Source organism: Geotrypetes seraphini, chromosome 5, assembly GCF_902459505.1.
Source record: "Geotrypetes seraphini chromosome 5, aGeoSer1.1, whole genome shotgun sequence".
Classification (NCBI taxonomy): domain Eukaryota; kingdom Metazoa; phylum Chordata; class Amphibia; order Gymnophiona; family Dermophiidae; genus Geotrypetes; species Geotrypetes seraphini.
The window spans coordinates 237,170,504-237,197,309 of NC_047088.1; the positions used below are offsets into that span (position 1 = coordinate 237,170,504).

Here is a 26,806-nt window from a genome sequence, read left to right on the forward strand (position 1 = left end):
GCAGAAATACGAAATCATTCTAAATAATAAACACGGAGAATTCAAGCATTTGATTCTATTAAATCGGAGCTTCTGTTACCTCTTTTAGATTAGGCCAATCCTTTGGCAAAATGTGACTATGAATATCGATTTTCATCGCTGAAAGATCACACTGCAACGTCCGTTCCAATAATGAGATGCCTCTTCAGACTTGAAAATCAAGTGGCATACTGTTTCATAAATGTAATTGTCGGAACGACTGTGCTTGATTTTAGTTCCCCTGATCACCTGTCCCGATCCACCCCTTTTATATCACTGTGCCAATTGTACACTAACCAATCTGAGAGTGGGCTGAATGGCAAACATATTATGGGTTACCTCTGTTAAAGTTCAAAGTATAACACAAGCTTCAGTTCATGCCAACATCTGACCTCAATGCTTTTGCAGAGGAAAAAAAAATTAGTGCAAATAGACTATTGCCTAAGAGTTCACTGGAAAGAAAGTGCTGCCAGTTCAATATAAGTTAACTAGTATTTTAGCCCGTTACATTAACGGGTGCTAGAATATATGTCTGTCTGTCTTTCTGTTTCTCTCCCTACCCCTATCTTTTTCTTTCTGTCTCTCTTCCTCCCGCTGTCTTTCTTTCTGTCTCTCTCCCTCCCTGGCCCCCTTTGTCTGTCTGTCTTTCTGTCTCTCTCCCTGCCCCTGTCCCTGTGTCTTTCTTCCTATCTCCTTCCCTACTTCCCTGTCCAGAAGCCGCAGCATTCCCTCTCCCTCCATTTACCGAGGGAGGAGCCTGCACGGACCTAACAGCCCGAGCCCCCAGCAGTGTAACTTCCCGGCGGCTCCTCTCACGATCTCCGCCTTCTCCGACACAGGAGCGGCTCGTGAGAGGAGCCGCTGCAGCGTCTTTGAAGTTAAAAAAGAAACTTCGGCCCGGCTCTGTGCTCGGCCGCCGCGGCCTGCAGCCGCCGCAGCTGACATCCGCCTTGAAGAGAGAGAGAGATTCGCGCGCATGCGCACTCCTACCTGCGGTGCCCTACAACGCACGGAAAACGGAAAACGCAGTGGGAGTGTGCATGCGCGGCTTAGGCTTTTATTATATTAGATATAAAAGAAGGGATTTTGGCATTTTCAAATTTTCCCGTGAAAAGGATTATCAAACACAGTTGAGTGGATATTCAGACATTGTGGCAAACATTTCTTTAAATATTGGCTATACTTATATCCAATATTCTACCGTATAATAGGCTTTCCCCAACAGTTACTGTACAGTTTTTGCAATTATCGTGTGCTAGTTTTTGCATCTACTATGCAGTAGATGCAAAAAAACTTAACGTACTTTAGAAAAAAGGGATCCCTAGTGGAACCTTTGTCATTAAGAGCTCCTTTTACCAAGGTGCGCTAGATAGTCATTAGCGCGCGCTAACCCCGTGCTACATGACTAGAACTAATGCCAGCTCAATGCTGGCGTTAGTATCTAGCCCATTATTCCGCACGCTATTCCGCCCTAATGCAGTTTAGTAAAAGGAGCCCTAAGTATTCTCAGAAGCAGATTAGACACAAATTCTGGGGGCTGCACCTTCAGAAAGATATAGACAGGATGGAGTTGGTCCAGAGGAATGGTACTAAAATCATTGGTGGCCTTCATCATAAAGTATATGGGGACAGACTTAAAGATCTCAATATGTATACGCTGGAGGAAAGAAACATAGAAACATAGAAGATGACGGCAGATAAGGGCCATAGCCCATCAGGTCTGCCCACTCTACTGACCCACCCCCAAGTCTACCATCCTAGGGATCCCACTCCTGGTGACAGGTTCCCTTGGCTTAACCCTTGGCATGAAGTGAGCCTCTTTCAATTGAAAGGAAACCCTGGGATGAGGGGTCATGGAATGAAGGTGAAAGGGGCCAGATTCAGAAGTAACCTCAGAAAATACTTTTATCGCAGAAAGGGTGGTGAATGCATGGAATGGCCTCCTGGTGGAGGTGGTTTAGATGAAAAGTGTATCTGAATTCAAGAAAACTTAGGACAAAGTATGTTGGATTTAAGGGAGAGGATGAGATAGTAGATGGAGTGGTTAGGAAGACTAGATAGGACTTATGGAGGGCATAATCATAAGAAACGTTTAAGTCCCTAGGCGCAGAAAGTAGGCAGTAGGGAAATGTCCATTCTCAAAAAAAATGTTCAAAATGAGGGTTTTTTTTTTTTGAGAATGGCCTAACTCTACATTCAGCAGTTTAATCACCCAGACTGCCACTACGTATATCCTTATAGCAGATTCCCGACCAAAAAAAAAAATTGCCCAAGTTCCAAATGCTCAAAACAAGACCTTTTAGGTGAAGGAGAGGCTAGTACTTTGACTATAAGCAGGATTCTCTAACCGGCGTCTCATAAACAATACCGGTTACAAAATCCTGGAAGTGTCCTTTCACCCCCCCCACCCCACAATGATCGTAGGACAGATGCCCAATCTCTCCTGCTGCGATCCCCCCCGAATCTTCCCCAACAGGAGACATGCCCAATCTCTCCTGCCATGATCCCCCGTGACCCCCCCAAAGCTTACCCGGAAGGAGAGATGCCCAATCTCTCCTGCCGTAATCCCCTGTGCCTCCCCCCCCCCTGAATCTTCCCTGGCAGATATTCGCTATGGTACTTGTTTCTTTACCGGGCCCCTGAAAACAGGTCATTTTGGCGTCCTGAAGCTTGGGGACACCAGGACAAGCTACTTAAAAACAGGATGGTCCCGTTCAAAATGGGGCGTATGATCACATTAGTTATACTACCATCCCCTGGGACAAAATGAGCAGACAGATGAAGAAATGCTTTTAGAGATTCGGAAAGCTGGAGAATGGGGCAACAGTATAATGGGTGATTTCAATGACTGTAGTTCTGCTGTATTTAAATAAGAAGCATAATACATAACCACCAAAAATGTACATGCTTCAGAGCTTCTAAATCAACAGCTCATAATTGTGGAGAAAAGAAGGCCTCAGTTACAGCTTCATGGCTCTTTCTACTCGGCGATTGTTCAATCCATTAGGGGTAACCGTGCTTAGTTGTGCTTCCTGTACTATTGAGGTCCCTGCGTAGAACTTCCTGTTCTGCATGAATGTAGAAAGTCTGCTACAGGGCTCCTTTTACTAAGGTGTGCTAGCGTTTTTAGCGCGCGCAGCATTACCCCGCGCTACGTGCCGAGAACTAACGCCAGCTCAGTGCTGGCGTTAGCATCTAGCACGTGCGGCAATGCAGCATGCCCTAAAACCGCTAGCGCAGCTTAGTAAAAGGAGCCCACAGTTTAGAGTAATTAAAAAGTATTACGATTGGTGCTTTTTTTTTTTTTTTTTTTAGCATTTCAATACTGATCTGTTCTGTCTTTTTAATGGAAAGAGTGGAATGCAAACGCTGCTATAGAACCAGGTTTTCAGCTCCAGGTCAGACTAATAGGTTTCTGCAGATAATGTCTCATCATGTGGGAAATAATCAAAGCAAAACCAGGTATGGATGCCGTTAAAGCATAAACAATAATATTTGTAGGACAGAACAGCATAAAAGAAATTGAAAATGCATTACGTTGGAAATTTTGACAGCCTAGCCTTTTTCAACATTGCAGATGCCTGACAGATCCTTTATTATTAAGGAAGAAAATTCTGTGTTCCTAGGAGCCCATGGTGCTGGAGATATTAAATTGAAGCCCCTTCTGGAGTATACCATTCAGAAAATCAAATAGTCCCGAAGGACTTTGCAAAGCCTAGTTTAGCAGTGATTTAAAATCAAACAAGAAATCCTGGGTGAGTATATGAGCAATTTTCATGAATAGTTCAGAACATATTTTTTTTGTCCTAAAATTGAATCATGTTATACCAGGAATAACCATACCAGTAAGTAATGTCCCTTATGGATAATGCCTCCAGCCACTCGGTCTGTCTAAGGCAGGGCTGCCCATTTCCAGTCCTCAAGATCTACAGGCAGGCCAGGTTTTCAGGATATCCACAATGAATATGCATGAGAGAGATTTGCCTGCACTGCCTTCTTTGTATGCAAATTTCTCTCATGCATGTTCATTGTGGATATCCTGAAAACCTGGTCTGCCTGTAGATCTCGAGGACCAGAATTGGGCAGCCCTGGTCTAAGGGATCTGTTTGATGATAAGTATATTGACTACTTCTCTGAAAACATGGCAGCAAGGAACTTAGTCATGGAACCGGGTTTCCTAGTTATTTATATACCGAACATAAGAATTGCTGCCGCTGGGTCAGACCAGTGGTCACACAGCGGCCCATAGGTCAAAGACCAGTGCCCTATTTGAGTCTAGCCTTACCGGCGTACGTTTTGGTTCAGCAGGAACTTATCTAACTTTTTCTTGAATCCCTGGAGGGTGCTTTCCCCTACAGCATTAAATAATTTCTGTGTATATTGCTGGCACAAAAATGCTGTGTGCCACTGGCTGAATATCAACCCAATTTCTGTGGATTGATAAAGATACTATTTTTATGAAGATCCTGTATGATCATCCGATTACTCCTTATTTTAGGTATTCATTCTAGGCCCAATTTTACTGCATTCATATTTGTGCACCCAACCATATATATAATTTCATCATAACATGGCTGTTATCCAAATTCACCCCAAATTTCTACCTAAGGAGGTGACACCTTTTCAAATTAATGAGGAAATTGTACATCCTACCTTTTATCCAAAGCCACATAAAAATGCATGTGAAAAGGCCTTCTACACTTTGGACTCTAAATAGTCTCTAACATAATACATTAAAAGAACTGAATATACACGTTCATCTTCTTTGATCCCAACAGGACTGGTGTACCAGTTGTGAGAAGAACTCGAGCAACCTGGCTAGCATTCTGCATCTATTTCCGTTATGAACGAAGCAGCAACATGGTTCCTGCATCACACCATTACTTCACACTGCTGCCTAGATCAGGCTTCGGTAATGGACAGTGCCTTTGGTCAAGATATATTGGCCAATCTGTCCCTCTGAAATTAAAAAAAAAAACCTCATGCATTCTGTCAATGAGGGCTTCTCTTGTAAATGGAAAAGTGCTGTCCCTGTCCCATTCCTGTAAGCTCAGCCTTAACTGCACAAATCTCAAACACTTATGATTTTAAAGTGTTTGAGGCTTTTGCAGATGAGGACGGAGCTTAGGCATTGGTGGACATTAGGCATTGTGACATCACACAATCTGAGCTCTGGAATGTTGCTACTTATGATTATAAAGTGAGGCTTTTGCAGATGAGGACAGAGCTTAGGCATTGGTGGACATTAGGCATTGTGACATCACACAATCTGAGCTCTGGAATGTTGCTACTTATGATTTTAAAGTGTTTGAGGCTTTTGCAGATGAGGACGGAGCTTAGGCATTGGTGGACATTAGGCATTGCGACATCACACAATCTGAGCTCTGGAATGTTGCTACTTATGATTTTAAAGTGTTTGAGGCTTTTGCAGATGAGGACGGAGCTTAGGCATTGGTGGACATTAGGCATTGCGACATCACACAATCTGAGCTCTGGAATGTTGCTACTTATGATTATAAAGTGAGGCTTTTGCAGATGAGGACAGAGCTTAGGCATTGGTGGACATTAGGCATTGTGACATCACACAATCTGAGCTCTGGAATGTTGCTACTTATGATTTTAAAGTGTTTGAGGCTTTTGCAGATGAGGACGGAGCTTAGGCATTGGTGGACATTAGGCATTGCGACATCACACAATCTGAGCTCTGGAATGTTGCTACTTATGATTTTAAAGTGTTTGAGGCTTTTGCAGATGAGGACGGAGCTTAGGCATTGGTGGACATTAGGCATTGCGACATCACACAATCTGAGCTCTGGAATGTTGCTACTTATGATTTTAAAGTGTTTGAGGCTTTTGCAGATGAGGACGGAGCTTAGGCATTGGTGGACATTAGGCATTGCGACATCACACAATCTGAGCTCTGGAATGTTGCTACTTATGATTTTAAAGTGTTTGAGGCTTTTGCAGATGAGGACGGAGCTTAGGCATTGGTGGACATTAGGCATTGCGACATCACACAATCTGAGCTCTGGAATGTTGCTACTTATGATTATAAAGTGAGGCTTGTGCAGATGAGGACAGAGCTTGCAGGGACAGGGACAGTGCCAAAACTCATGGGGACGGAGAAATTGAGCTCCTGTGTGGATGGGGGAAAAATTTGTCCCCGTGCCATTCTTTACTAGCAATGCTCAGAAGTTCTAAGTGATAAGTGCACTTATTGACAACAGATGTTGAGTTAATCTCTGAGGCTGTAATATGCAGAATATTAGTAGGGGACAATTTAACCAACCCCTTCATTTGAGACCTATTTACCAATAACGCATATTAAAATGCTTATCATGTGCTAATGTGGTGACAAGTTTTAGTAAATCTAGCCCTTTGAAAGATACTTCAAAATGCCAAGTTTACTGAAGCACATTGAGTAAGAGGTCAACCTAGTGCACATTTTGCACTTATTTCCTTCAGGAAAGTTACTAAAGAAATAAATGGCTCTTCACTGAAAGTTGATAGATAACCTTTCTGTGCACAGTTTGGGGCTCATAATAATAATAGGGGCTCATAATAATAATAATAATAATTAAAAAAAGTCTAAAAACTGGTGTAAAATCAGTACTTGGACGATCAAAAAGCCAGATCATCCAAGTACCGATAATCAAAGCTGGTTCTAGCTTAGGCCTTTCCGCTACCTCTAAACACACAGAGTGAAAAGAGGTGTTTTTAAAGAAGGAGAAAGGGCGGAAGGTAGGCTGACCTAGACTTAGTCGTACAGCAGGTATAACCAAAAGTTTGAACAGGTTGCCTAATTGGCACTTATACGTTTTGACTTAGACCAAGTCAATAAGTGCCGAAAAAGGGCCGCTGAACTGATCGCGGCTGCCGCGATCAGCCCAGTGGCCCCAGCAACCTGCTCACCCCCCCCCCACCCCAACAATCACAGCAGGAGAGATGCCTCATCTCCCTTGCCGCGGTTCGCGGCAGTTTGGGCGATCGTTACTGGGTGGGTGGGTGTATTCTGTAACCAGTGTTCTTTTTGACAGAATCCAGCTTTTAGGGGAAGGACTGTCCCCCCCTCCTTCGCCTAAACTCATTTTGGACATTTTTTGAGAATGGACATTTTCCCTGCGTCTACTTTCAGCCTTTAGGGCCTAGGCCAAAAGGGGATAGACGTTTTTTTAAATTATGCCCCTCCACATGTTTTGAATGTGACAGGAACCAACACTTGTCAGGAGTGCCCTAGTGTTGGATTTTCACAGAAGACTTGCTTTCTAATGTTTATATCTAAGTAGCGAGATAATTTCTATAAAGTGCTTGCGTTGAGAGGATTACAGATAACATTTACAAGGAGCCGTAAATTATATTACTGTTCAAACAGAGAAATATTTAAGTCTTATCAGTTAAGAGTCCATTTATAGAAAAGCATGGATTAAGTTTGGATTAGGAGGAACTGTGTGTTTGTGTGTGTGTGTGGGGGGGGGAGGGAGGGAGTTTGTTTCTTACAGTGTACAGTTTATTATGGAGACCTGCGCTAAAAAGTGACCTGAGCTACGGGACTAGTTAGTGGGTTTCCTATGCTCCGAGACCAATTTTAACATGGCTGTAAAATGGCCGCGTTTTTTTATTTCTTCAATTCATGCAATAAAATTAATAACCGTCGCATATAAAGTCAAGCAAATACAGAATAAATATATGTTAACACATAAAACCAGTGTACTTTACCCGCAGGCCCATATACAAAAATCAAAATCACATTTATTCAGAGAAATAATGCTCCAGAAGGAAAACACCAACACATTATAGTAGTAGAAGGTTCTCTTCTCAAAATAGTAGAGGCTTCTGTTCATCATTAACGTCAAGGCTACGCTATCAAAATAAATGCCCTTCATTCGTGCTCAATAAAGGAAAGGGAACAGGAAGCCCATGTAAAATCCAACAGAAAGAGACCTTTGCGTACCTTGTTTTTTGAGCTTTGGGCTTTACGAGTCCTACATACGATTACAAGCTACACTTCCCCCTCCATATTCGCGGATCCAGCACTCGCAGTTTCGCTTAGTCGCGATTTTTTGTCAGATGGCTCCGCCCCCCCCCCAATTACATCATCCAATCACCGATATAAAAATTTTGCAAACCCCAAACCCACGTACAGGCACCGAGCTTGAGAAACGGAAGCACCAAAGCCGGTTTGACAGTCAGGGCCCTCGCCCAATGGGAGAGGCAGAGGGTTTCCAAAAATCCCGTCCGGCCAATGGGAGCGCTGGGATGCGGCGCGTGGGTGAGTGCTGCAGGTCCAGGGTTTAGGTTGCGGGTCAGGCTGTATGCGCCATGGTGTAGCAGGTTAATGGCAGCACAGCCAGAGTGCAGACTGCGATGAGTCAGAAAGTCGGGCTCCTCTCATCGCTGGGAATTTAAAGTGGCCGCAGCAACCCGTATGTGGAAAGAGGGAGGGCTTGTCAGTGTGGTGCAACAGGAGCACTGCTTAGAGCTGGTGCCTCCAGGAGTGAGCCTCAGCATGCAGCAGGTAAGGCTCTCAGGTGCGAGCCTGCAGGTGCTTCCGCTCTGCCCACTTCTCCTTTTCAGCTCAATCCCGGCACTCTGTGTGAGTCTTTCTGCCCTGTGGAGCCTGCTAGCTGTTATTTGCGGTTTTTCCATATTCGCGGATTAGTCAGTCCCCTAATCACTGCGAATTCGGAGGAAGAAGTGTATATTTTAAAATTCATATTCCCAGCACTGGAATGACACCTAGTGGACCAATAGACACACCCCTGAGATACTTCAAAGAACACTATAAATGAGTGAATAATCAGAGGCTAGACCCAGGAGCTCTTTGACCAATTACTGAACTAGATTAGAGCAGTTTTGATTTAAAGCTTTTCTCCTGAGCTCATAACTTCACCCCAAGGGTTTCCCAAAAAATTAAAAATTAAAATCTTTAATTAAAAATTAAACAATGATATTTTGATAGTTCAGTAATTGGTCAAAGAGCTCCTGGGTCTAGACTCTGATTATTCACTCATTTATAGTGTTCCCTGAAGTACCAAAGGCAGCATTCTGAGCTGCAAATCCTCCCTCCCTCTAGTCCAGTGGTCTCAAACTCAAACCCTTTGCGGGGCCACATTTTTTATTTCTAGGTACTTGGAGGGCCACAGAAAAAACAGTTAATGTCTTATTAAAGAAATGACAATTTTGCATGAGGTAAAACTCTTTATAGTTTATAAAACTTTCCTTTAACAGTTAAAAGGAAAGATATATAAACTATAAAGAGTTTTACCTCATGCAAAATTGTAATTTCTTTAATAAGACATTAACTATTTTTTCTGCGGCCCTCCAAGTACTCTATTTTTTTCTGCAGCACCCACATTTAAAGTTCAATATCTTTTCTTTCTCAAAACTGGCACATTTCAATCACTTAAATTGAAAATAAAATCATTTTCCTACCTTTGGTAATTTCATCAGTCTCTGGTTGCACTTTATTCTTCTGACTGTGCATCCAATACTTCTTCCCTTCTTTCAGCCTCCTGTATGCTTCCTCTCCTCCAGACCTCATTCCCTCCCCCAACTTTTTCTTTCTTTCTCTATCTGTCTTTCTCTGATTCCGTGCCCCATTTTTTGCTTTTTTGTCTGGCTCCCTGTCCCCACCCCACTTTCTTTCTTTCTTCCTTCCTGCCCTCCCCCATGCCACCGCCACCGCGGAATAGGCTGCTGCCGCTATCGGGAACAGGCAGAGATCTCCCTGCTTCTCTTCTGCACCGGGCCGACCAACTCACGCCGCCCGACGTCAATTCTAACGTCGGAAAGGACGTTCCGGGAAGCCAGGCAGCGATTGGCTAGCCAGAACGCCCTCTTGACGTCAGAATTGACGTCGGGCCGCGAGAGTTGGTCAGCCCCGCAGGGAAGAGAAGCAGGGAGATCAAAGAACACGGTGCTGGCCTGATCCCCGATGGCAGCAGTGAGAAGGGAAGGGAAGCAGGGTCAGCACCACTACTCTAGACAAGCAGCGAGCCGCACTCCAAAGAGAACAGTGGACCGCCCCCCCCTTGGTACGCCACTGGAGCAGCAGCGTGTCTGGCCGGCTAGTTCGTTCAAAGCCGCGGGTGGCGGCTCCTTGCGAGATCCGTGCCTGCGTCTGAAGCCTCTCTGATGTTGTGACATCAGAGAGGCTTCCAATGCAGGAGTGGATAGCGCAAGGAGCCGCCAACCCACGGCTTTGAACGAACGAGCTGGCTGCTGCTCCAAAAGGAAGAGAATGATGCCTCCAGACCGCGGGCCGCAAATAAAACCTGGAGAGCCACATGCGGCCCACGGGCCGCATGTTTGATACCACTGCTCTAGTCCCAAGAGGCTACCAACCCCCCTCCCTCCCGCCCTGAAGCAACAGTGAGGTAGCGGTCCTGAGCCACAAAGTCCTCTTCCCTCCCTCAAGCCCCGAAGTAGCAGAAGCAGGTAGCAGTCCTTAGCTGCAAACTCCCTACCTCCCTCCCTCTCTCTCTTCCTTACCTGAATTGCAGCGGTCAGCAGGAGGCAGCCTCAAAACAGGCTGCTTGCGGCCAGTCCCAAAGGGTGGGAGGGGTTTCGCAGCTTAGGACCGGCGCCTGCTTCTGCCACTTCAGGGTTTCAGAGAGGGAGGAGGAATTTGTGGTTCAGGACCACTGCCGCGCTGGTGCTTCGGGGCGGAAAGGGGAAGGAAATTGAGAGTGTGTTAGACAAGGTTTCTAACACACTCTCAATTAACCAGAAAAAAAAGTTATCCAGCATCCACCAATCCCTGTGTAATGCCGGATAACAGATTCTACTGTAGTTGTTTTTTAGCCGCTGTTCAGCAGCAGAAAAATCATGAGAAGTGCAGTCAGGATCTGCCAGTGCATTTCAGGCTGCACTACTGTTTTGGTATCTGAAGAGGTTTGTGGTGCCAAGAAGGTGCATCCCAAGAACCTGTGTAGGACATAACCCCAATGTATCCTATGCAGACAGTAAGTTTTGAGAGGTTCTGTGATATTTTAGACTTTAGGAAAGCTTGAAAATTTTTCCTATATGCTTTGCCTTTAAAGTGCAGAATTGAAAGCAAATGGTGAATTGTGGGATTTTGCGAGCACAGGCCCTCGGTATAAAAACTGCAAAGCGTTTGAGACTGCTGTGAAAAAAAGAGTCTGTTTTGAGTGGCTTTTAAGAAGGAAGAAAAGATTTAGAGTAACATAGAAACATATAGAAACATAGAAATAGACGGCAGATAAGGGCCCACGGCCCATCTAGTCTGCCCACCTTAATGTCCCTCCCCTACCTTTGCCCTGTGAATAGATCCCATGTGCCGATCCCATTTGGCCTTAAAATCAGGCACGCTGCTGGCCTCAATCACCTGTAGTGGAAGACTATTCCAGCGATCAACCACTCTTTCAGTGAAAAAGAATTTCCTGGTGTCACCTCGTAGTTTCCCGCCCCTGATTTTCGACGGATGCCCTCTTGTTGTCGTGGGACCCTTGAAAAAGAAGATATCTTCCTCCACCTCGATGCGGCCCGTAAGATACTTGAACGTCTCGATCATGTCTCCCCTCTCTCTGCGCTCCTCGAGCGAGTATAGCTGTAATTTGTCAAGCCGTTTTTCGTATGGTAGATCCTTGAGTCCCGAGACCATCCGGGTGGCCATTCTTTGCACCGACTCCAGTCTCAGCACATCCTTGCGATAATGCGGCCTCCAGAATTGCACACAGTATTCCAGGTGGGGCCTCACCATGGATCTATACAATGGCATAATGACTTCCGCCTTACGACTGACGAAACCCCTTCGTATGCAGCCCATGATTTGTCTTGCCTTGGACGAAGCCTGCTCCACTTGATTGGCAGACTTCATGTCCTCACTGACGATTACCCCCAAGTCTCGTTCTGCTACCGTTTTTGCTAGGATCTCGCCATTAAGGGTATAAGACTTGCATGGATTCTGGCTGCCCAGGTGCATAACTTTGCATTTTTTGGCATTGAAGTTGAGTTGCCATGTCCTAGACCATCGCTCCAGTAGGAGTAGGTCGTGCATCATGTTGTCAGGCACTGAATCTTCGTCTGTTGTGCATTTGCCCACTACATTACTCAGTTTGGCGTCATCGGCGAATAATGTTATTTTACCTCGAAGCCCTTCTGCCAAGTCTCTTATAAAGATGTTGAATAGGATTGAGTAGAAAGAGGAACCTGTCCAGATTTAATAAAGGAAAGAAAAACCAGCCGCAGAAAAGGTCTAATTTACAAAAAGGCTGTGATATTTAAACTGATCCTGCTTTTATCAGTCAGACTCTTTGAACTTTTTTTATTCTTTGTGCTGAGATTATTTTTTGTTGTTTGTCATTTTGCATTGTGAAGCATTACATTATAAAAAGACACAGCTGACTGGTCTTATTTTTGAAGAGAAAAAAAAATGTGTTTTAGTAAGTCAGGCATGAGAGCGGTTGCCTCTTCTCAACCAACAGGACTCCCCCCCCCCCCCCCCTTTTCACAAAAGTTGCTTCTACGGGCTAGCTACATAAAGAACCAAAGATAACACATAGACCCTCTTTTACTAAGGTGCGCTAAGTGTTTTAACGCGCGTTTAGCATGCGCTAAATCGACATGTGCACTAACCGCTAACACATCCATAGAATAACATGCACATGTTAGCGTTTAGCGCGTGATTATCACACGCTAATATTTATCATGTGCTAAAAAGCATAGCGCACCTTAGTAAAAGAGGGGGATAAGTTTGTTCATTAAAAAGTTTTAACTGCACTTTGGTTTATCAACAGCATGGTGTACAAAATATACAACAACAAGAAATGAAAAGAACGCCATAAAAAATAGAAAAGCAAAGAAGACAAAAGGAAAACCAAAAGAAAAATTAATTAACTCTAAATAATCTACAATAAAAATAATTTTGTTTAAATCGTTGCCAAAAAACAGGATCTCAGTTCACCAATCTTCTCATAAAAATGCTAAATCAAAAAGATGAGTCTTAACCATTGACCTGAATTTTACATAGGATAACTCAGAAAAAATCGTAACTGGGAGAGAATTCCACAGGCAAGGAACTGTTGCAAAAAAAAAAAAAAAACAAACAAAAACCAAGCAGACTTTTGCATAGATGCCAAACGTGCCAAATGAGTCGTAGAATGTAGACTACGAAAAGGCTTGTAAGGAAAAAAATAATTTTCCTACATAATTTGGTTGACCCGATTGTAACACATTGGGGTCCTTTTACAAAGGCACGCTAATTGATTTAGCATAGGCTAATCGATTTACCGCTAAGGCATCCATAGAATATAAAAGGACCCCATTATGTTTACGTTCATTAAAATCTTTATATACACGCATGTACAGCCAAAAAAAGATCAAAGCAACTTGCAATACAATTCAAGTTTCAAGTTTTATTTCACATTTGATGAATCGCCTAATTCGAAATTCTAGGCGATGTACATAATAATATAATATAGAAACTTTAACCTAATTACAAAATCTATTAAGACTCACATGAAAGATAGGGAAGGAGGGTAAAGTTACAATGTGGGAGAAGAAAAAAACAAAAAACCAGGAAAGAACGAAAGGTAGGGTAAAATTTATGAATAAAAATTTATGCGTAAAAAATTTATGCATTAAAATTGATTAAAGGCGTCCTTTAGTTAAATTATAAATCAAAGGCGTCCTTAAATAAATAAGATTTTAAAAGCTTTTTAAATGTTAGGATATCACTTTCAATTCTGATGTAATGGGGAAGGGAGTTCCACCATTGTGGCCCTGCGACAGTAAACATTTCAGCTCTTCTTGTTCCGATGACTTTTAATGATGGCACAGTTAATAAGTTTTGATTAGATGAGCGCAGAGATCTTTGGGGTGTGTATGGGATAAGTGATTTTAAAATAAATTGTGGTTCGCTGAATGTGAGGGTTTTAAAAATTAGGAACATCAGCTTGTAGAGGATCCTATGGTTAACTGGTAACCAATGCGCGTCAATTAATAATGGGGTGACGTGATCGAATTTTTTTGCATTGTAGATTAACTTTATGGCTGTGTTCTGAATGATTTGCAGTCTTCTTTTTTCTTTTTGGCTGATATTTAAAAAAAGGGCGTTACAGTAGTCTATTTTAGTTATGATGAATGAATGGATTAAAATCTTTAAAGATGAAGGATAGAGAAATTTGGAAATTGATCTTATCTGTCGAAGTTTGTAGAAACAATGTTTAACAATGGAAGAGATATGTTCATGATAGGATAAGTTATTATCAAGTAGCACTCCAAGAATTTTAACCGTAGGTTCCGTGCTGATAGGTATATTATTAATAAGAAAAGGTTTTGTGAGTGAAATATCTTTTTTCCATTTAAATAGAATGGATTTTGTTTTGTTAATATTCAGAGCTAGTTTGTTTGAGTTCAACCAGTTATGTATTAACTCTAATTTTTGATTAATAGAGAAGATGTCAGTGTTGCTTTCGGGATCTACAGGGTGAATCAATTGGATATCATCCGCGTATGAAAAAGGGATGAAACCTGTTGCCTGACAAATTTCTAGGAGTGGTGATAAAAAAATGTTAAATAGTAGGGGAGACAAAATGGATCCTTGAGGGATTCCAAAAGTTGAGGTAAAAATAGAAGATTCTTCATTGTTAAATCTAACGGATGAAGTTCGGTTGTTGAAATAGGATTTGAACCAATTTAAGACATTCCCGGTTATTCCTTTTTCTTCAAGTCGATGTAGAAGTAGTTCGTGGTCAATTGTATCAAAGGCGGCCGAGATATCTAAGGAAAATAAGACGACAGATCTGTGGTGGTCTAAATAGTATTGAATATTGGATGTTAAACCTATCAGGGAGTATTCTGTGTTATGAAACTTTCTAAATCCAGTTTGATGTGGATGTAACGCATTTGTTTTTTCAAAAAAATCCGAAAGCTGGTTGAATACTAGTTTTTCTGTAATTTTGGCAAGAAATGGTATATTGGATATCGGACGGTAATTAGATAACTCATTGATACTGATTTTGTAATTTTTGACAATAGGAGTAATAGATGTATATTTCCATTGAGATGGGACTGTAGACGTAATTAAACTATTTTGGATGATAGATAGTATAAAAGGACCGAAATGTGAGAAGAATTTTTTCAGAAAAAATGGTGGAATTAATTCTAATCGAGAACTTTTTAGATTCATTTGAGGAAATAGAGATTCAATCTCTTGTAATACTGGAATTTTAAAGTTTGAACATTTTGCTGTTGGAATGTGGTTTGATTGATCAGAATTAATGATATTTGTGGTTGTGTTTTGAATGAAAGCGTTACGTATATTGTTTATCTTGTTAGTGAAAGCGTTGGCTAATTCTTGGGCTTTTAGAGAAGATTTGTGCAAAGAATTTTTTATTTTATTTGTGGGGTCCATAGATTTTAAAATATTGTAAAGTATGGAAGAATTTTTTGCTTTTTCTATTTTTTTAGAGAAATAAGATTTTTTTGTTAAATTAATTTTGGTTTTATATAGGGAAACAGTTTCCCTATATTTTTGTAAGTTATCGAGAGTTTTGTTGGATCGCCATTTTCTTTCAAGTGAACGTAATTGTTGTTTAATCAATTGTAATTCATTATTATACCAAGGGTTAATGAACTTGCGAGTAGAGATGGTTTTTGTAGTTAATGGGGCTATTATGTCTAGAAGAGAGGTCAATGATGTGTTCCAAGCTGATACTTGATTTGATATTGAATCAGAATGGGAGGTTAGGATGTTTGGATCAAGAAAAGAGGTTAAATCTTTGTCCTCCAGGTTATTAAATTCTCTGAAAGTAATTGTTTTGGTATTGAGTGGTAAATGTATTTGCATATTTTTTGATAGATTTAAGTTGAAGGTTATAAAGTAGTGATCAGACCAAGGTATAGGAGAAATCAACAGTTCAGTAAAATTAGGTATTTGTATACTTGGTATAAAGACCATGTCTAATGTATGATTGGCTGTGTGTGTAGGTACTGTTATTTGTGGTTGTAAATTTAAAGGAGTAAGAATATTCAGAAGATCTATTGTGTATGGATTGGTAGGGTCATCAAAATGAATATTAAAGTCGCCAAGGATAAAAGGAATATTCGAGGTCGATGAAAAATCAAATAATGTGTCCTGAAGCAGAGAAAATTTATTTGGATTTAAAGGTGGTGGAGCATATAATAAGAGAAAATCAATTTGGTTATTGAAGTTACATTTTAAATGAAGATACTCAATTGAAGCTAATTTCGGGGATTGGTCAAGTAAACTTAAGAAATTATTTTTAAAAATTACAGCTAATCCACCTCCCTTACGATTGTGACGATGATTAAATATAAAATTAAAGTTGGGAGGGCAACAGTATGATAGGTACGCTTCTTCTCCGTCCGCTAGCCATGTTTCTATAATAAATAAGGCGTGCAATTTTTTGTTTTCGATTTCGTCTTTTATTAAATGATATTTGTTTTTAATAGATCTAACGTTAATAAGGCCGAATCTAAATCTATTGGCAGCGGGAGTTCCTGTACAATTGGATGTAGGTGCGGTGGGTATGTTTATAAGAGAAGTGTGAAGAGAATTAGAGGATTTCTGTTTAAAGGGAAGATGGCCCCAAAAAGATGGGATATTGTGTATGGCTGTTATATTAGACATTGATGATTTTGATTGTATAGGTAATGTTATTTGGTTGAAGGGAAAAAAAAGTTCTAATGATAAAAAATATATGTATCCAATGAGTAGAAGCTTTGTAATTGTGATGATAGAATGGGTAGTGTATTTAGAATAAGGTTTTGTAGCGCCCTTTGGCTGCGCACGAAGGAGCGCACTAAGGAGCAGGACGTGCGCCGCAGTAAGGTTGTTAATATAAAGCATGAATCAACAGCTGACCTTTTGGGGGAGGAGTCCGGCTCGCCGCCGCTGTGCGGCGGCAGAGGAATCTGAAGGCAGAAAGCTGAATGAAGATTAAACCATAAAAAAACAATTAAAACCAGGTAAAACTTAAACAGATAAAATAAAACATAAAATTATTGTGAAGCAAGGCAACGGAGGTCTAGAGTGCCCAGGAAGTAGTGCAGGAGTGCTGTATTTGGCGTGCGCCGCAGTAAGGTTGTTAATATAAAGCATGAATCAACAGCTGACCTTTTGGGGGAGGAGTCCGGCTCGCCGCCGCTATGCGGCGGCAGAGGAAGCTGAAGACAGAAAGCTTTTGGGGGAGGAGACAGATGCGGCAGAGGAAATTGGCAGTAGAAGGCCGCGAAGCAGCGTGTTTAAAGTGCTACCTACGTGGCTGGAGCCCGGAGGTTTGTCGGTGGTGGGAGGGTCAAGAGCAGGCCAGATCGGGCAGTAAAAGAAGGGGGAGGGGCCGAACGGAGCAGGGAAGAGAAGGGAAAGGGGAGTGGGGGAAAATGCTGCTACTGCTTCTGCAAGGAAAGGGGGGATAGGAGGGAAATGCTGTTGCTGCTGCATAGGGAAGTGGGATGGAAATGCTGCTGCACAGAGAAATGGGGAAAAATGACAGACAGACAGCGGGAGGGAGGGAGACAGAAAGAAAGAAAGACACAGGGGCAGGGAGAGGAACAGAAAGACAGACAGAGAAAGGGGGCTAGAGAGAGAGTCAGCAGGAGAGGGAAAGGGGCTGCTTTAGGGGGAGGGGTGTGCTTGGGGCAAACAGCTTTGCTCTGGGGGGAAGACAGAAGGGGACAGGGAGAGGGAAAGGGGGCTGCTTTGGGGGGAGGTGTGCTGGGGACAGACAGCTTTGCTCTGGGGTGGGAAGACAGAAGAGGGCCATGGAGAGACATTTGGGGGGGAGGTGGATGCTGGGGGCAGACAGCTTTGCTCGGGGGGGAGGGGGAGACAGAAGGATACAGACAGCGGCCAAGGAGAGAGAGATAAAGAAACACTGACAGACAGACATCTATTCTAGCACCCGTTAATGTAACGGGCTTAAAGACTAGTTATTATATAACAATCTAAATTAATAAAATAAAAAATAAATTAATGAAAATGAAAAATATAAGAATATATAAATGCAGATTGAAGTCCTGAATTCACATCCCATCAGTTTAAAAAGGCCAGTTAAAAAAAAGTGCCTTTAAATGTCTTAAAATTTTGGAGATTCTTCCTCTCTCATAGTAACATAGGGCTCCTTTTACTAAGCTGTGCTAACGGTTTTAGTGTGCGCTGCATTGTGCAGCATTGCATTATATTGCGCAGCATTGAGCTGGCGTTAGTTCTTGGCACATAGCGCAGGGTTAGCGCGCGCTAAAAACACTAGCGTACCTTAGTAAAAGGAGCCCATAGTAAATGACGGCAGATAAAGACTTGAACGGTCCATCCAGTCTGCCCATTAGTTATTCTAATTAAAAATACATGATTAAATTAACTTGTCTCTTCTTTGATATTTCTGGGCCATAGACTAAAGTCCACTTAGTATCGTCCTAGGTTCCAGCTGCTGAAGTTGCCATCTAAGCTCACTTCAGCCTATTCAACCATCCCATTGTTTGCAGGATATTACATTACATTACATTACATTAGTGATTTTTATTCCGCTTGTACCTTGCGGTTCAAAGCGGATTACATAAGAAGAGAACTGGACATTTCCAGGATGGTACATGACAATAGAGAATACAGTTTGAGGATAGAGACTTAATAACAGAATGATAGTAAAGACTTAATAACATCGGAAGATGTTTTGGACGGCAGTGTTTTGGTTTCTTAGGGGATGGGGTGAGGGAGGTTAGGTAGATTATATATGCTTTTTGAACAGCAGTGTTTTGATTTCTTTACGGAATGTCTTGAGGTCTGATGTTGTGGTTAACAATCTGGTGATGGAAGGTTCGAGTTTTGCAGCATGTGTTGCCAGGAGGCTATCATAAAGCTTTTTGCGGTGAGTACCCTTGAGTGGTGGGTATGTGAATGATGTCAGTGTTCTTCTTGTTCTGGTTGGAAGGTTACGGTTTAGGCGGTCATTTAGGTAGGTGGGTGCAGTACCGTTAATTACTTTGAAGAGTAGACAGTATAGTTTGAATTGAATTCTGGCTCGAATCGAATATCTACTGTAAAGTCTGGCCAGTAACGTCCTCATGTTCCAAGTTAGTGGAGTTCCCATTGATGCCCTCCCCAGCCCATCCTACACTGAATGACCATATATTACATTATATCGTGACTGGGACAATTTAAATTTGTGCAAAAATACAGGGATCTGCAAAAATGCAGAATCATGTAAAATTTGACCTGATACCTATATTATCTTAGCTTCCTAAAGGATTTCTGATTGATTTTAATTTATGAATTTAAACTATATTACATCCTACTCATGTTTCTCCAGGGGACCTATAATTGAGCAGCAAGATCAAACAATCTTCTTTTATATGTTTATAGAGCTATAGGATATCTTGGTTCTGTGATAAGCAGGATAGGTCACATATTTATTGTACTATCATGCAGACCAGATGGTAGCAAATTTTCCATGCTCTCTCTCCTAGAAGTAGCTGCATGTAGATTTTTGAAGCACCGAATGATCCTATACTGTGTTATGTTCCTTGCCAGCCATAATGGTGGGGGAGCATTTAAACCATTGATGTGACTGGATAACACCCAATGAATAGACCACAGTGAGTTGATGAGTGAAGGATTCTGAGAGTATCCGTGATGCAATAGATATGGAAGCACCAGAACTAACATACCTTTATGATCTCATATGGGTGCACAGCACCTATGACTTAAGTTAAAAGCAGAATATCAGTAAATAAATACTTAAATACAAATCCATTTGCCTATTTGTTAACAGGATCAATATGTTCTACTTAGCTGTAAATATATGCATATTTATTGAAAAGAGAAAAGAATACACTATATATAGATTGCCATCTAGTGGTCAAAACAAACATTAAGCTAATTTCAAATGAATCATATTCATCAAGTATTTGAAATGTGTCTCCTAGGGGATAATCTGATTTCTATAAAAATGTTTGCATACATTGATGTCAATGTTCGCTTATTAAATTCTCTATGTGGGATATACCCTTGGGCAATATTACTTTTCATGTTTTCTTGTCATTTTCTCTACCTTTCTGCATCTTATTTTGCTAAGTGAAGACTAATGCTTAAAGGAATATGAGAAATTGCACCTATTAATCATTGTATACCACTTATTTAAGGTGCAAAATGTCTCATAATAATTCAAATACAACCTTTGTATACCAAAGGAAGAAAACAACTGGATATTTTTGTTGCAGTAGTTCCTCCTTTCTCCCCTCCCCCCCCCCCACCCCACCCCTGTAGTGGGATTCTTTCTGATGCTGTGATTCTTCCCATCTGATGGTACCTGGGAATTCAGAACTAGATGCAGCACTTTTAATGTACACAGCCCTTCCTGCATACCTCATTTACCTCCCCCCCCTTTTTTGTTTTTTACAAAACCATAGCATGGTTCTTAGCGCCAGCCACGGTGGTAACAGCTCCAATGAACATAGGAATTCATTAGTCCTCTAGCCACTCTTATTCAGTCAAGATCTCATTCCACTTCTATGTGGATGACATTTTTACTCAGTCCTGCTAATCCATACAGCTAGAGAATGACACTGGGACAAATTTTTCCCTGTGGGAATTCATTTTCCTGTCCCATCCCCACGAGTTCTTTTCCTGTCCCTAATAGTCCACGTTTCTTATCATTAGATAAAGGAGATTTGTAAGCTTGGGAATGGTGATTGGGTGTTTATTTTCTAGACAATGGGGCTCATAATCAAAACAGAAATACGTCTAAAAACCTGTCCAAATCGGCTCTTGGACGAGCTAAAAGACAGGTCGGTCTAGTGTCGTTAATCTAAAAAGGGTTTTTAGATATATCCAGAGACTTTTTAGGCCTCTGAATTCCGCTGTGCACCCAGAACTGAAAAGGGCATTTTTGAAGGAGTGGTTAGGGTGGGATGAGTGCCGATCTAGACTTAGTTGTACTGCAGAGATAATTGCAAGTTTGATGAGGCTGCCTGGATGGAACTTATACGTTGTGACTTAGGGCCTGTTTTACAAAGCCATGCTAGCGGCTGCCATGCGGCAACAGCTTCAGAGCCCTTTACATCTCTATGGGCTTTGGGGCCGTTATCGTGCTGCAGTCCCTAGTGCAACTTTGTAAAACAGGCCCGTAGGTGATCTAAAAACAGGTCTAAGTGCCCAGAAGGTATCCAAAGTGACCAGACACACACACAGACCCCCCCACACTCCCCCAGTGATTACTGGCACCCCTCCCCCCCCCCCCCCCGAACATCAGCACCTGGCATAGGAAAGCCTAGTAGAGCTGCACAGAGGGCTTAAGTAGTCTGGGGGATGGGCTAGTGAACCATAGAGAGGAGGACCCAGGCCCATAAGCCTCTCTAACCACTATATTTATGGTGAAAAATGTGAGTCTTCCAACCCCCCCTCCCAAACCCTACTGTATTGCCATATAGGTGCCACCTGCAGCCATAAGGGCTATTGGGGTTAGACAGGTGGGTATAGTAGGTTTAGGGGGTGTTTTGGGGGGCTCACCATGACCTGCAAGGGAGTTGTGGTGAGATGTTTATGTGGTATCTTTTTTGTGAAGTTCACAGCAGTGCCCTATAAGGTGCCCCACTACTCTGTTGCCATGTCTGGATGGTCAGTCCATCACTTTGCTAGCCCCTCCCACATCCAAAAAGTCTTGTTTTAGGTGTTTGGGACATGAATGTAGTATAAAAGGTAGACATACTAGTGGTCTGGACGATCAAACAGCTGGAAGTAGAAGTAGATGATTTTCGAAAAGAAAAAAAATTTTGGACATATTTTTCGAGAATGGACTTTGGACGCTGCCGACTTTGTGCGACTAGCGCCCTATACCCAAAATGGACTTAGACATTTCTTTTGATTATGCCCATCCACGTGCCTAGAGAATGACATGGGGAGAGTGTGACGCAGTGGTTAAAGCTACAGCCTCAGCACTCTGAGGTTGTGGGTTCAAACTAGAAAGTTGCGCGGGGACAGAAATTCCACCCATCCCCGTCAGGATCCTCTCCGTCCCCACCCGTCCCCGCCAGGAATTACCTCCATCCCCGCCCGTCCCCATAAAAAGCAGCAATTACTTCTGACAGGATCATCAATTCCACAGTTTCTTTTGTGTTTGCGCTGCTGTTTTCCTTGTGGAATCTCTTTGGTGGAACCCTCTTTTTGTTTCCTGTTCAGGTAATTAACTTATAAACCCCCTCTTTTACTAAGGCTGACGTGTCCATTAAATTATATGGACGAACCCTGCTTCCAAAGCCTTCCATCCCCATGGGAGTCCCGTTGGCTAGAGGGGGGTCCCCGTGGGAGTCCCGTGGGCAGGGGGGGGGGATTCCTGCGGGACCCGTGGGATTCCCGCGATCCCCGTTCCCGTGCAGATCTCTAGTTCAAACCCACGCTGCTCCTTGTGACCCTGGGCAAATCACTTAATCCCTCCATTGCCCCAGGTACATTAGATAGATTGTGAGCTTGCTGGGACAGACAGGGAAAAATGCTTGAGTACCTGAATAAATTCATGTAAACTGTTCTGAACTCCCTTGGGAGAACAGTATAGGAAATTGAATAAATAAATGAATAATTTTTCCCCATCCCCACGAGAACTCATTTTCCCATTCCAGCGAGTTCTTATCCTGTCCCTGCCCCATTTCTGCAAGCTCCGTCATCTGCACAAGCCTCAAACACTTTAAAATCCTAAGTAGCAACATTCTAGAGCTCAGATTGTGATGTCATAATGCCTCATTCCACCAATGCCTAAGCTCTGTCTCATCTGCACAAGCCTCAAACACTTTAGAATTATGTGTTCGAGGCTCGTGCGGTTAAGGCAGGGCCGCCATCAGGGCAGTACTACCAGTCCTGCATTCAGGGGCCCGGAGCCGACAGGGGGCCTGGGCTCCCCCAGGGTCCTAGGCAGTGTTCTAAGGCAGGGGCGCCAGTAGCTCGCCAAGGCAAAGTGAGTCGATCACCCAGGACTCACTTTGTCTTGGCGATCTAATCTATCAGGCCGATCAGACTTCCTCTCCCCGACGTCAATTCTGCAGTCGGAGAGAAAGTTCGGGCCAGCCAATCGCTGCCTGGCTGGGCGGAACTTCCTCTCCGACGGCAGAATTGACGTCGGGGAGAGGAAGACTGATCGGCCCGAAGCAGGGAGAGCATGCGTCGGCGTCGGCTTTGGGGCCTGTTATCCATTGGTGGGTCCTGTTCCCCGATGGCAGTGGCAGTGGCTTGGGGAACGGCAGGGAGAAAGAAAGAAAGGGGGCAGGCAGGGAAACAGAAGGAAAGAAGAGAAACAGAAAAAAGAAAGAAAGGTCAGGGAGAGAGGAAGAAAAAGTTGGGGGAGGGAATGAGGTGTGGAGGAGAGGAAGCATACAGGCTGATAGAAGGGAAGAAAGATTGGATGCACAGTCAGAAGAAGAAAGTGCAACCAGAGATTCATGAAATCACCAGACAAGGTAGGAAAAATGATTTTATTTTACATTTAGCAAAGTGGAGGCAGTATTACCACAGTTTTCAAAGGAATTTGCCCAAATAACTTAATAGTTAACTGGGTAAATTCCCAGAGATGAAAACTTCCCTTCACTTACTATGCACAGTTCTGAATTTATATCTGCTGTCTATATTTTACATATGGTCCCCTTTTACTAAACCGCAATAGTGGTTTTTAGCGCAGGGAGCCTATGAGCGTCAAGAGCAGGGCTGGGCATTCAGCGCAGCTCCCTGCGCTAAAAACTGCTATTGTGGTTTAATAAAAAGGATGGAGGGTATATTTGTCTTTTTGTATGGTTGTTACTGAGGTGACAATGCATAGAGTCATCTGCCTTGACCTCTTTGAAAAAAACCCAGAATAGGAATGATAATTAACATTTTCTCAGCGTATAGTGTGCTTTGTGTTTTTTTTATTTTATTGTTGGTAGATCATTTTGACTTAGTCATTTTAAAGTAGCTCACAAGCTCAAAAAGTTTGGGCACCTCTGAGCTAGAGCGTTGAAACTGTATTTCTATTTTATCCCCCCTTTTACAAAACTGTGGAGCGTTTCTTAGCGCCAGCCGTGGTGGTAGCAGCTCTGATGCTCAGAATTCTATGAGCGTCAGGGCTGCTACCACTGTGGCTAAAATCCACACTACAGTTTTGTAAAAGAGTGAGGGGTTAGTTTGTGATGACATATTCCATACCAGGCGAAGGTGTTTTCTGTGTTCTGTGTGTTCGAAAGACATGGTTTTCTGTTAGGATTGACGGTGTAGGATTGATTGATCTGTGCTGGTCTGGCTTGTTTAGTTTTACAATGGGTGTATTGATGTACTGCTCACTGCAATATGTAAGATGCTGCCTTTTCCTAGGTACTCATGTGTGACGTGTGGTTTGTTACTAAAAATCATGTTTTTCTTACAGATGGGGGGGGGGGTGCCAAAAAATGATGGGCCCCGGGTGTTACATATGCTACGTACGCCACTGTATGTAAAGATACCAGAAAGCTGGCGTAGCAAAAACTTTAAGTAAATTGTTATTCTTCTAAGTTTTGAGTATTTAACCCTTCCACAATCTCACGGGCACTCGTTTCAAGTTTATTGAGATTTTGATTTAAACGCAATATCAAATATTTTCATTGCGTATAACAAAAATAAATTTGGGGAAATAAATAAAACCATTTGAACAATAAACATACAAACATATCCATAGATGATTAAAATTACATAAGGAGTATAAGGATAAACTACATTTGTTTAAAAATGCGTTCCTTAGCAAAGCAGCAGATGAATCCAGAGACAAGTGGGAATAGCTCACATCGACCAGCAGGTGGAGATAGAGAAACTGATTAACAGTTGGCCTTATAGCCTGGTATTCCTTTTGTCTATTCAGTTTGCTCTATCTCCCAGCAGGGGAAAGTCGCTATTCCAATAGCTCCTGGATTTTGGCTGGAAATTTCAATTGCTCCTGTTGGGATTTTCTCTTCAGTGAGCTTACCATTAATTCTATTTCTCCTGTTGAGATTGTTCTCTTCAATGAGACAGGGGTGTCCGGCTGAAGGGTGCCGGCTTTAGAGGTTACACTTGGGCCCTCCCTTGTCCCTGCCTCACCCTCCCTCCATTGATAGAGGGTCAGTTTGAGTCCCTATATGGATATATTTTTTCTTCTTTCCCATCCAAAAAAAAAAAAAAGGGGGACTCCACAACTCCAGCGCTGCATTTTTTTGCCCCGCTAGGGCGGAGCTGCCGGCATTTCCAGGCATCTAATAGCCTTGTTCAATGAGTTGTGAGTATGTGTACATTCTGTTTAGTTTCCGTGCTCTTATTTTAATCGGATTTCATGTGCAGTGCAGTTTCAGTTGTTCGGGGGTCGCTTAGGGGGCCTACCACGCGAATGCGGGAGCCAGTTCCGTCCCGCGCATGTGTTTGTAAAACTTCTGTTTTTTTCCTTAACTCGGGTGCTGCGGCATTGCTAGTTCCTGGGGAGTGTTTTTCTTAGCGTTGCCGTGACCCATGAGGAACGGCAGATTTGTGCGGCTCCCGGGGTGGCCTCGGGGAGTTGAGAACGGCTCTGGAGGCATTATGCAGTGGCGGGACCGGAACCGAGTCTTGCCGGAGCGCGAGTGGCACGTGCTTGTTCTCCGCTGCGATGGAGACGGGCGCATTTCATACTTTCCCTGCCCGGGGAGTATTTCACAAGGGTGCGCCGAAGCTGCAGGCTTTTATATTTGCCCCAGCTTTGCGCTCCGAGGCTGTAGCAGCATGGTTCTCAGGGCCGGCCTGTGTTGGGGCGAAAGAGTCGCGCGCTTAAGCGGCCTGCCTCACGCTGCTCGAGGGGTTCATGTGAGGCGGCTGTTTTTTCCTCGCGTCCCTCAGTTTTCCTTTGTGGGCTGTGTACTTCTGTTTGAACTGAGTGCTTCAGGTCTGTTTTTTACAGCCCTGTTCGGGAGCCGGCTGGTCTTACCGCGAACAGGCCACGCGCTTGCCGCGACGTTCTATATGTTTGGTTCTGCAGCTGACAGTTTAGTCAGACACGTCGGCCCTGTTATGACCGGCTTTGTTCCGGTTTGCGGGGTTCATTGATGGCTGTGAAGGTTCCAGGGATGTCTCTTGCCGAGAGGCAGCTGGTTGTTCTTCGGGCGGTCCAGTTTTGTCCCTATGCCCTCGCACCAGTGGTTCTGCCATAAGTTTGGCCGTCTACGCTTAGTGGGGGCAACGCCATGGGTTGGCTGTGGCACGGGGCGGTAGGTGACCAGAGAGTGCCCATATTTCTTTCAGGTGGTGCGGTGCCTCATATAAAAAAAAACCAAAAAAAAAAACCATGGTTTTTTACAGCCTATTCTGAGAGGCAAGGTAGGACCAGAGCTGGAGGATTGGGAGCGGCTATTGCTCAATAAGTAAAAGCCCTGTTCTCCTCTTCCAGAGATCATGGGTTCAGATCCCAACCAGCTCCCCCAGCACATATTATAATTGTGGCATTCTACCTTGCAGGTGCACCTTGATGATCTCACAATGAGATCACCATTTAAGTATGTCGGTATTACGAGTTGGTTGACTCTCTTGGGACCTGATAGTCTTTGGACTGGTCACCTGTTGGAAAGGGGGGCAGTGGTGTCCTTTAGATTCTTCCAAGAGATTCGGCTACTTTCCTTCCTACCCATCTGCTTGTTTCAGATGTATTCCAGGCAGTCTCTTTGTCGGTCTGTTGCTGGTTTCTTTCTCTGAGCTTCTCTTCTTCAGTTAGTTGAATGTGCCTTCACATTTCCTAGAAGCTATTTTCTCCTCTTCTATGAGTTGGCATTTCAGGGTAGGTTCCTCACGGTAAGGTGGAATGCGTTTCTCCCCGGTGTC

General features: G+C 43.1%; 2 protein-coding genes across 6 annotated transcripts in view; one reads left to right on the forward strand and one right to left on the reverse strand.

The window, feature by feature from the left end:
* ACMSD (aminocarboxymuconate semialdehyde decarboxylase) overlaps window positions 1-266 on the reverse strand; it is a 68,667-nt gene extending 68,401 nt beyond the window's left edge. The window contains exon 1 of one of the 2 annotated variants that reach the window (XM_033944595.1): window positions 80-266. In XM_033944595.1, coding sequence (XP_033800486.1) covers window positions 80-136 — 57 coding nt within the window. In that variant the 5' untranslated portion in view covers window positions 137-266. The remainder of the gene's footprint in view (window positions 1-79) is intronic. The other variant, XM_033944594.1, reaches the window with a different exon arrangement.
* The window catches only part of TMEM163 (transmembrane protein 163), a 286,924-nt gene that overhangs the window by 2,262 nt on the left and 257,856 nt on the right, over window positions 1-26,806 (forward strand). For 2 of the 4 annotated variants that reach the window (XM_033944598.1, XM_033944603.1), the window contains exons 2-3: window positions 3,596-3,773; window positions 4,797-4,930. In XM_033944598.1, coding sequence (XP_033800489.1) covers window positions 4,862-4,930 — 69 coding nt within the window. In that variant the 5' untranslated portion in view covers window positions 3,596-3,773; window positions 4,797-4,861. Of the gene's footprint in view, window positions 1-3,380; window positions 3,481-3,595; window positions 3,774-4,796; window positions 4,931-26,806 lie in introns of those variants that run through there. The other 2 variants (XM_033944599.1, XM_033944600.1) reach the window with 2 other exon arrangements.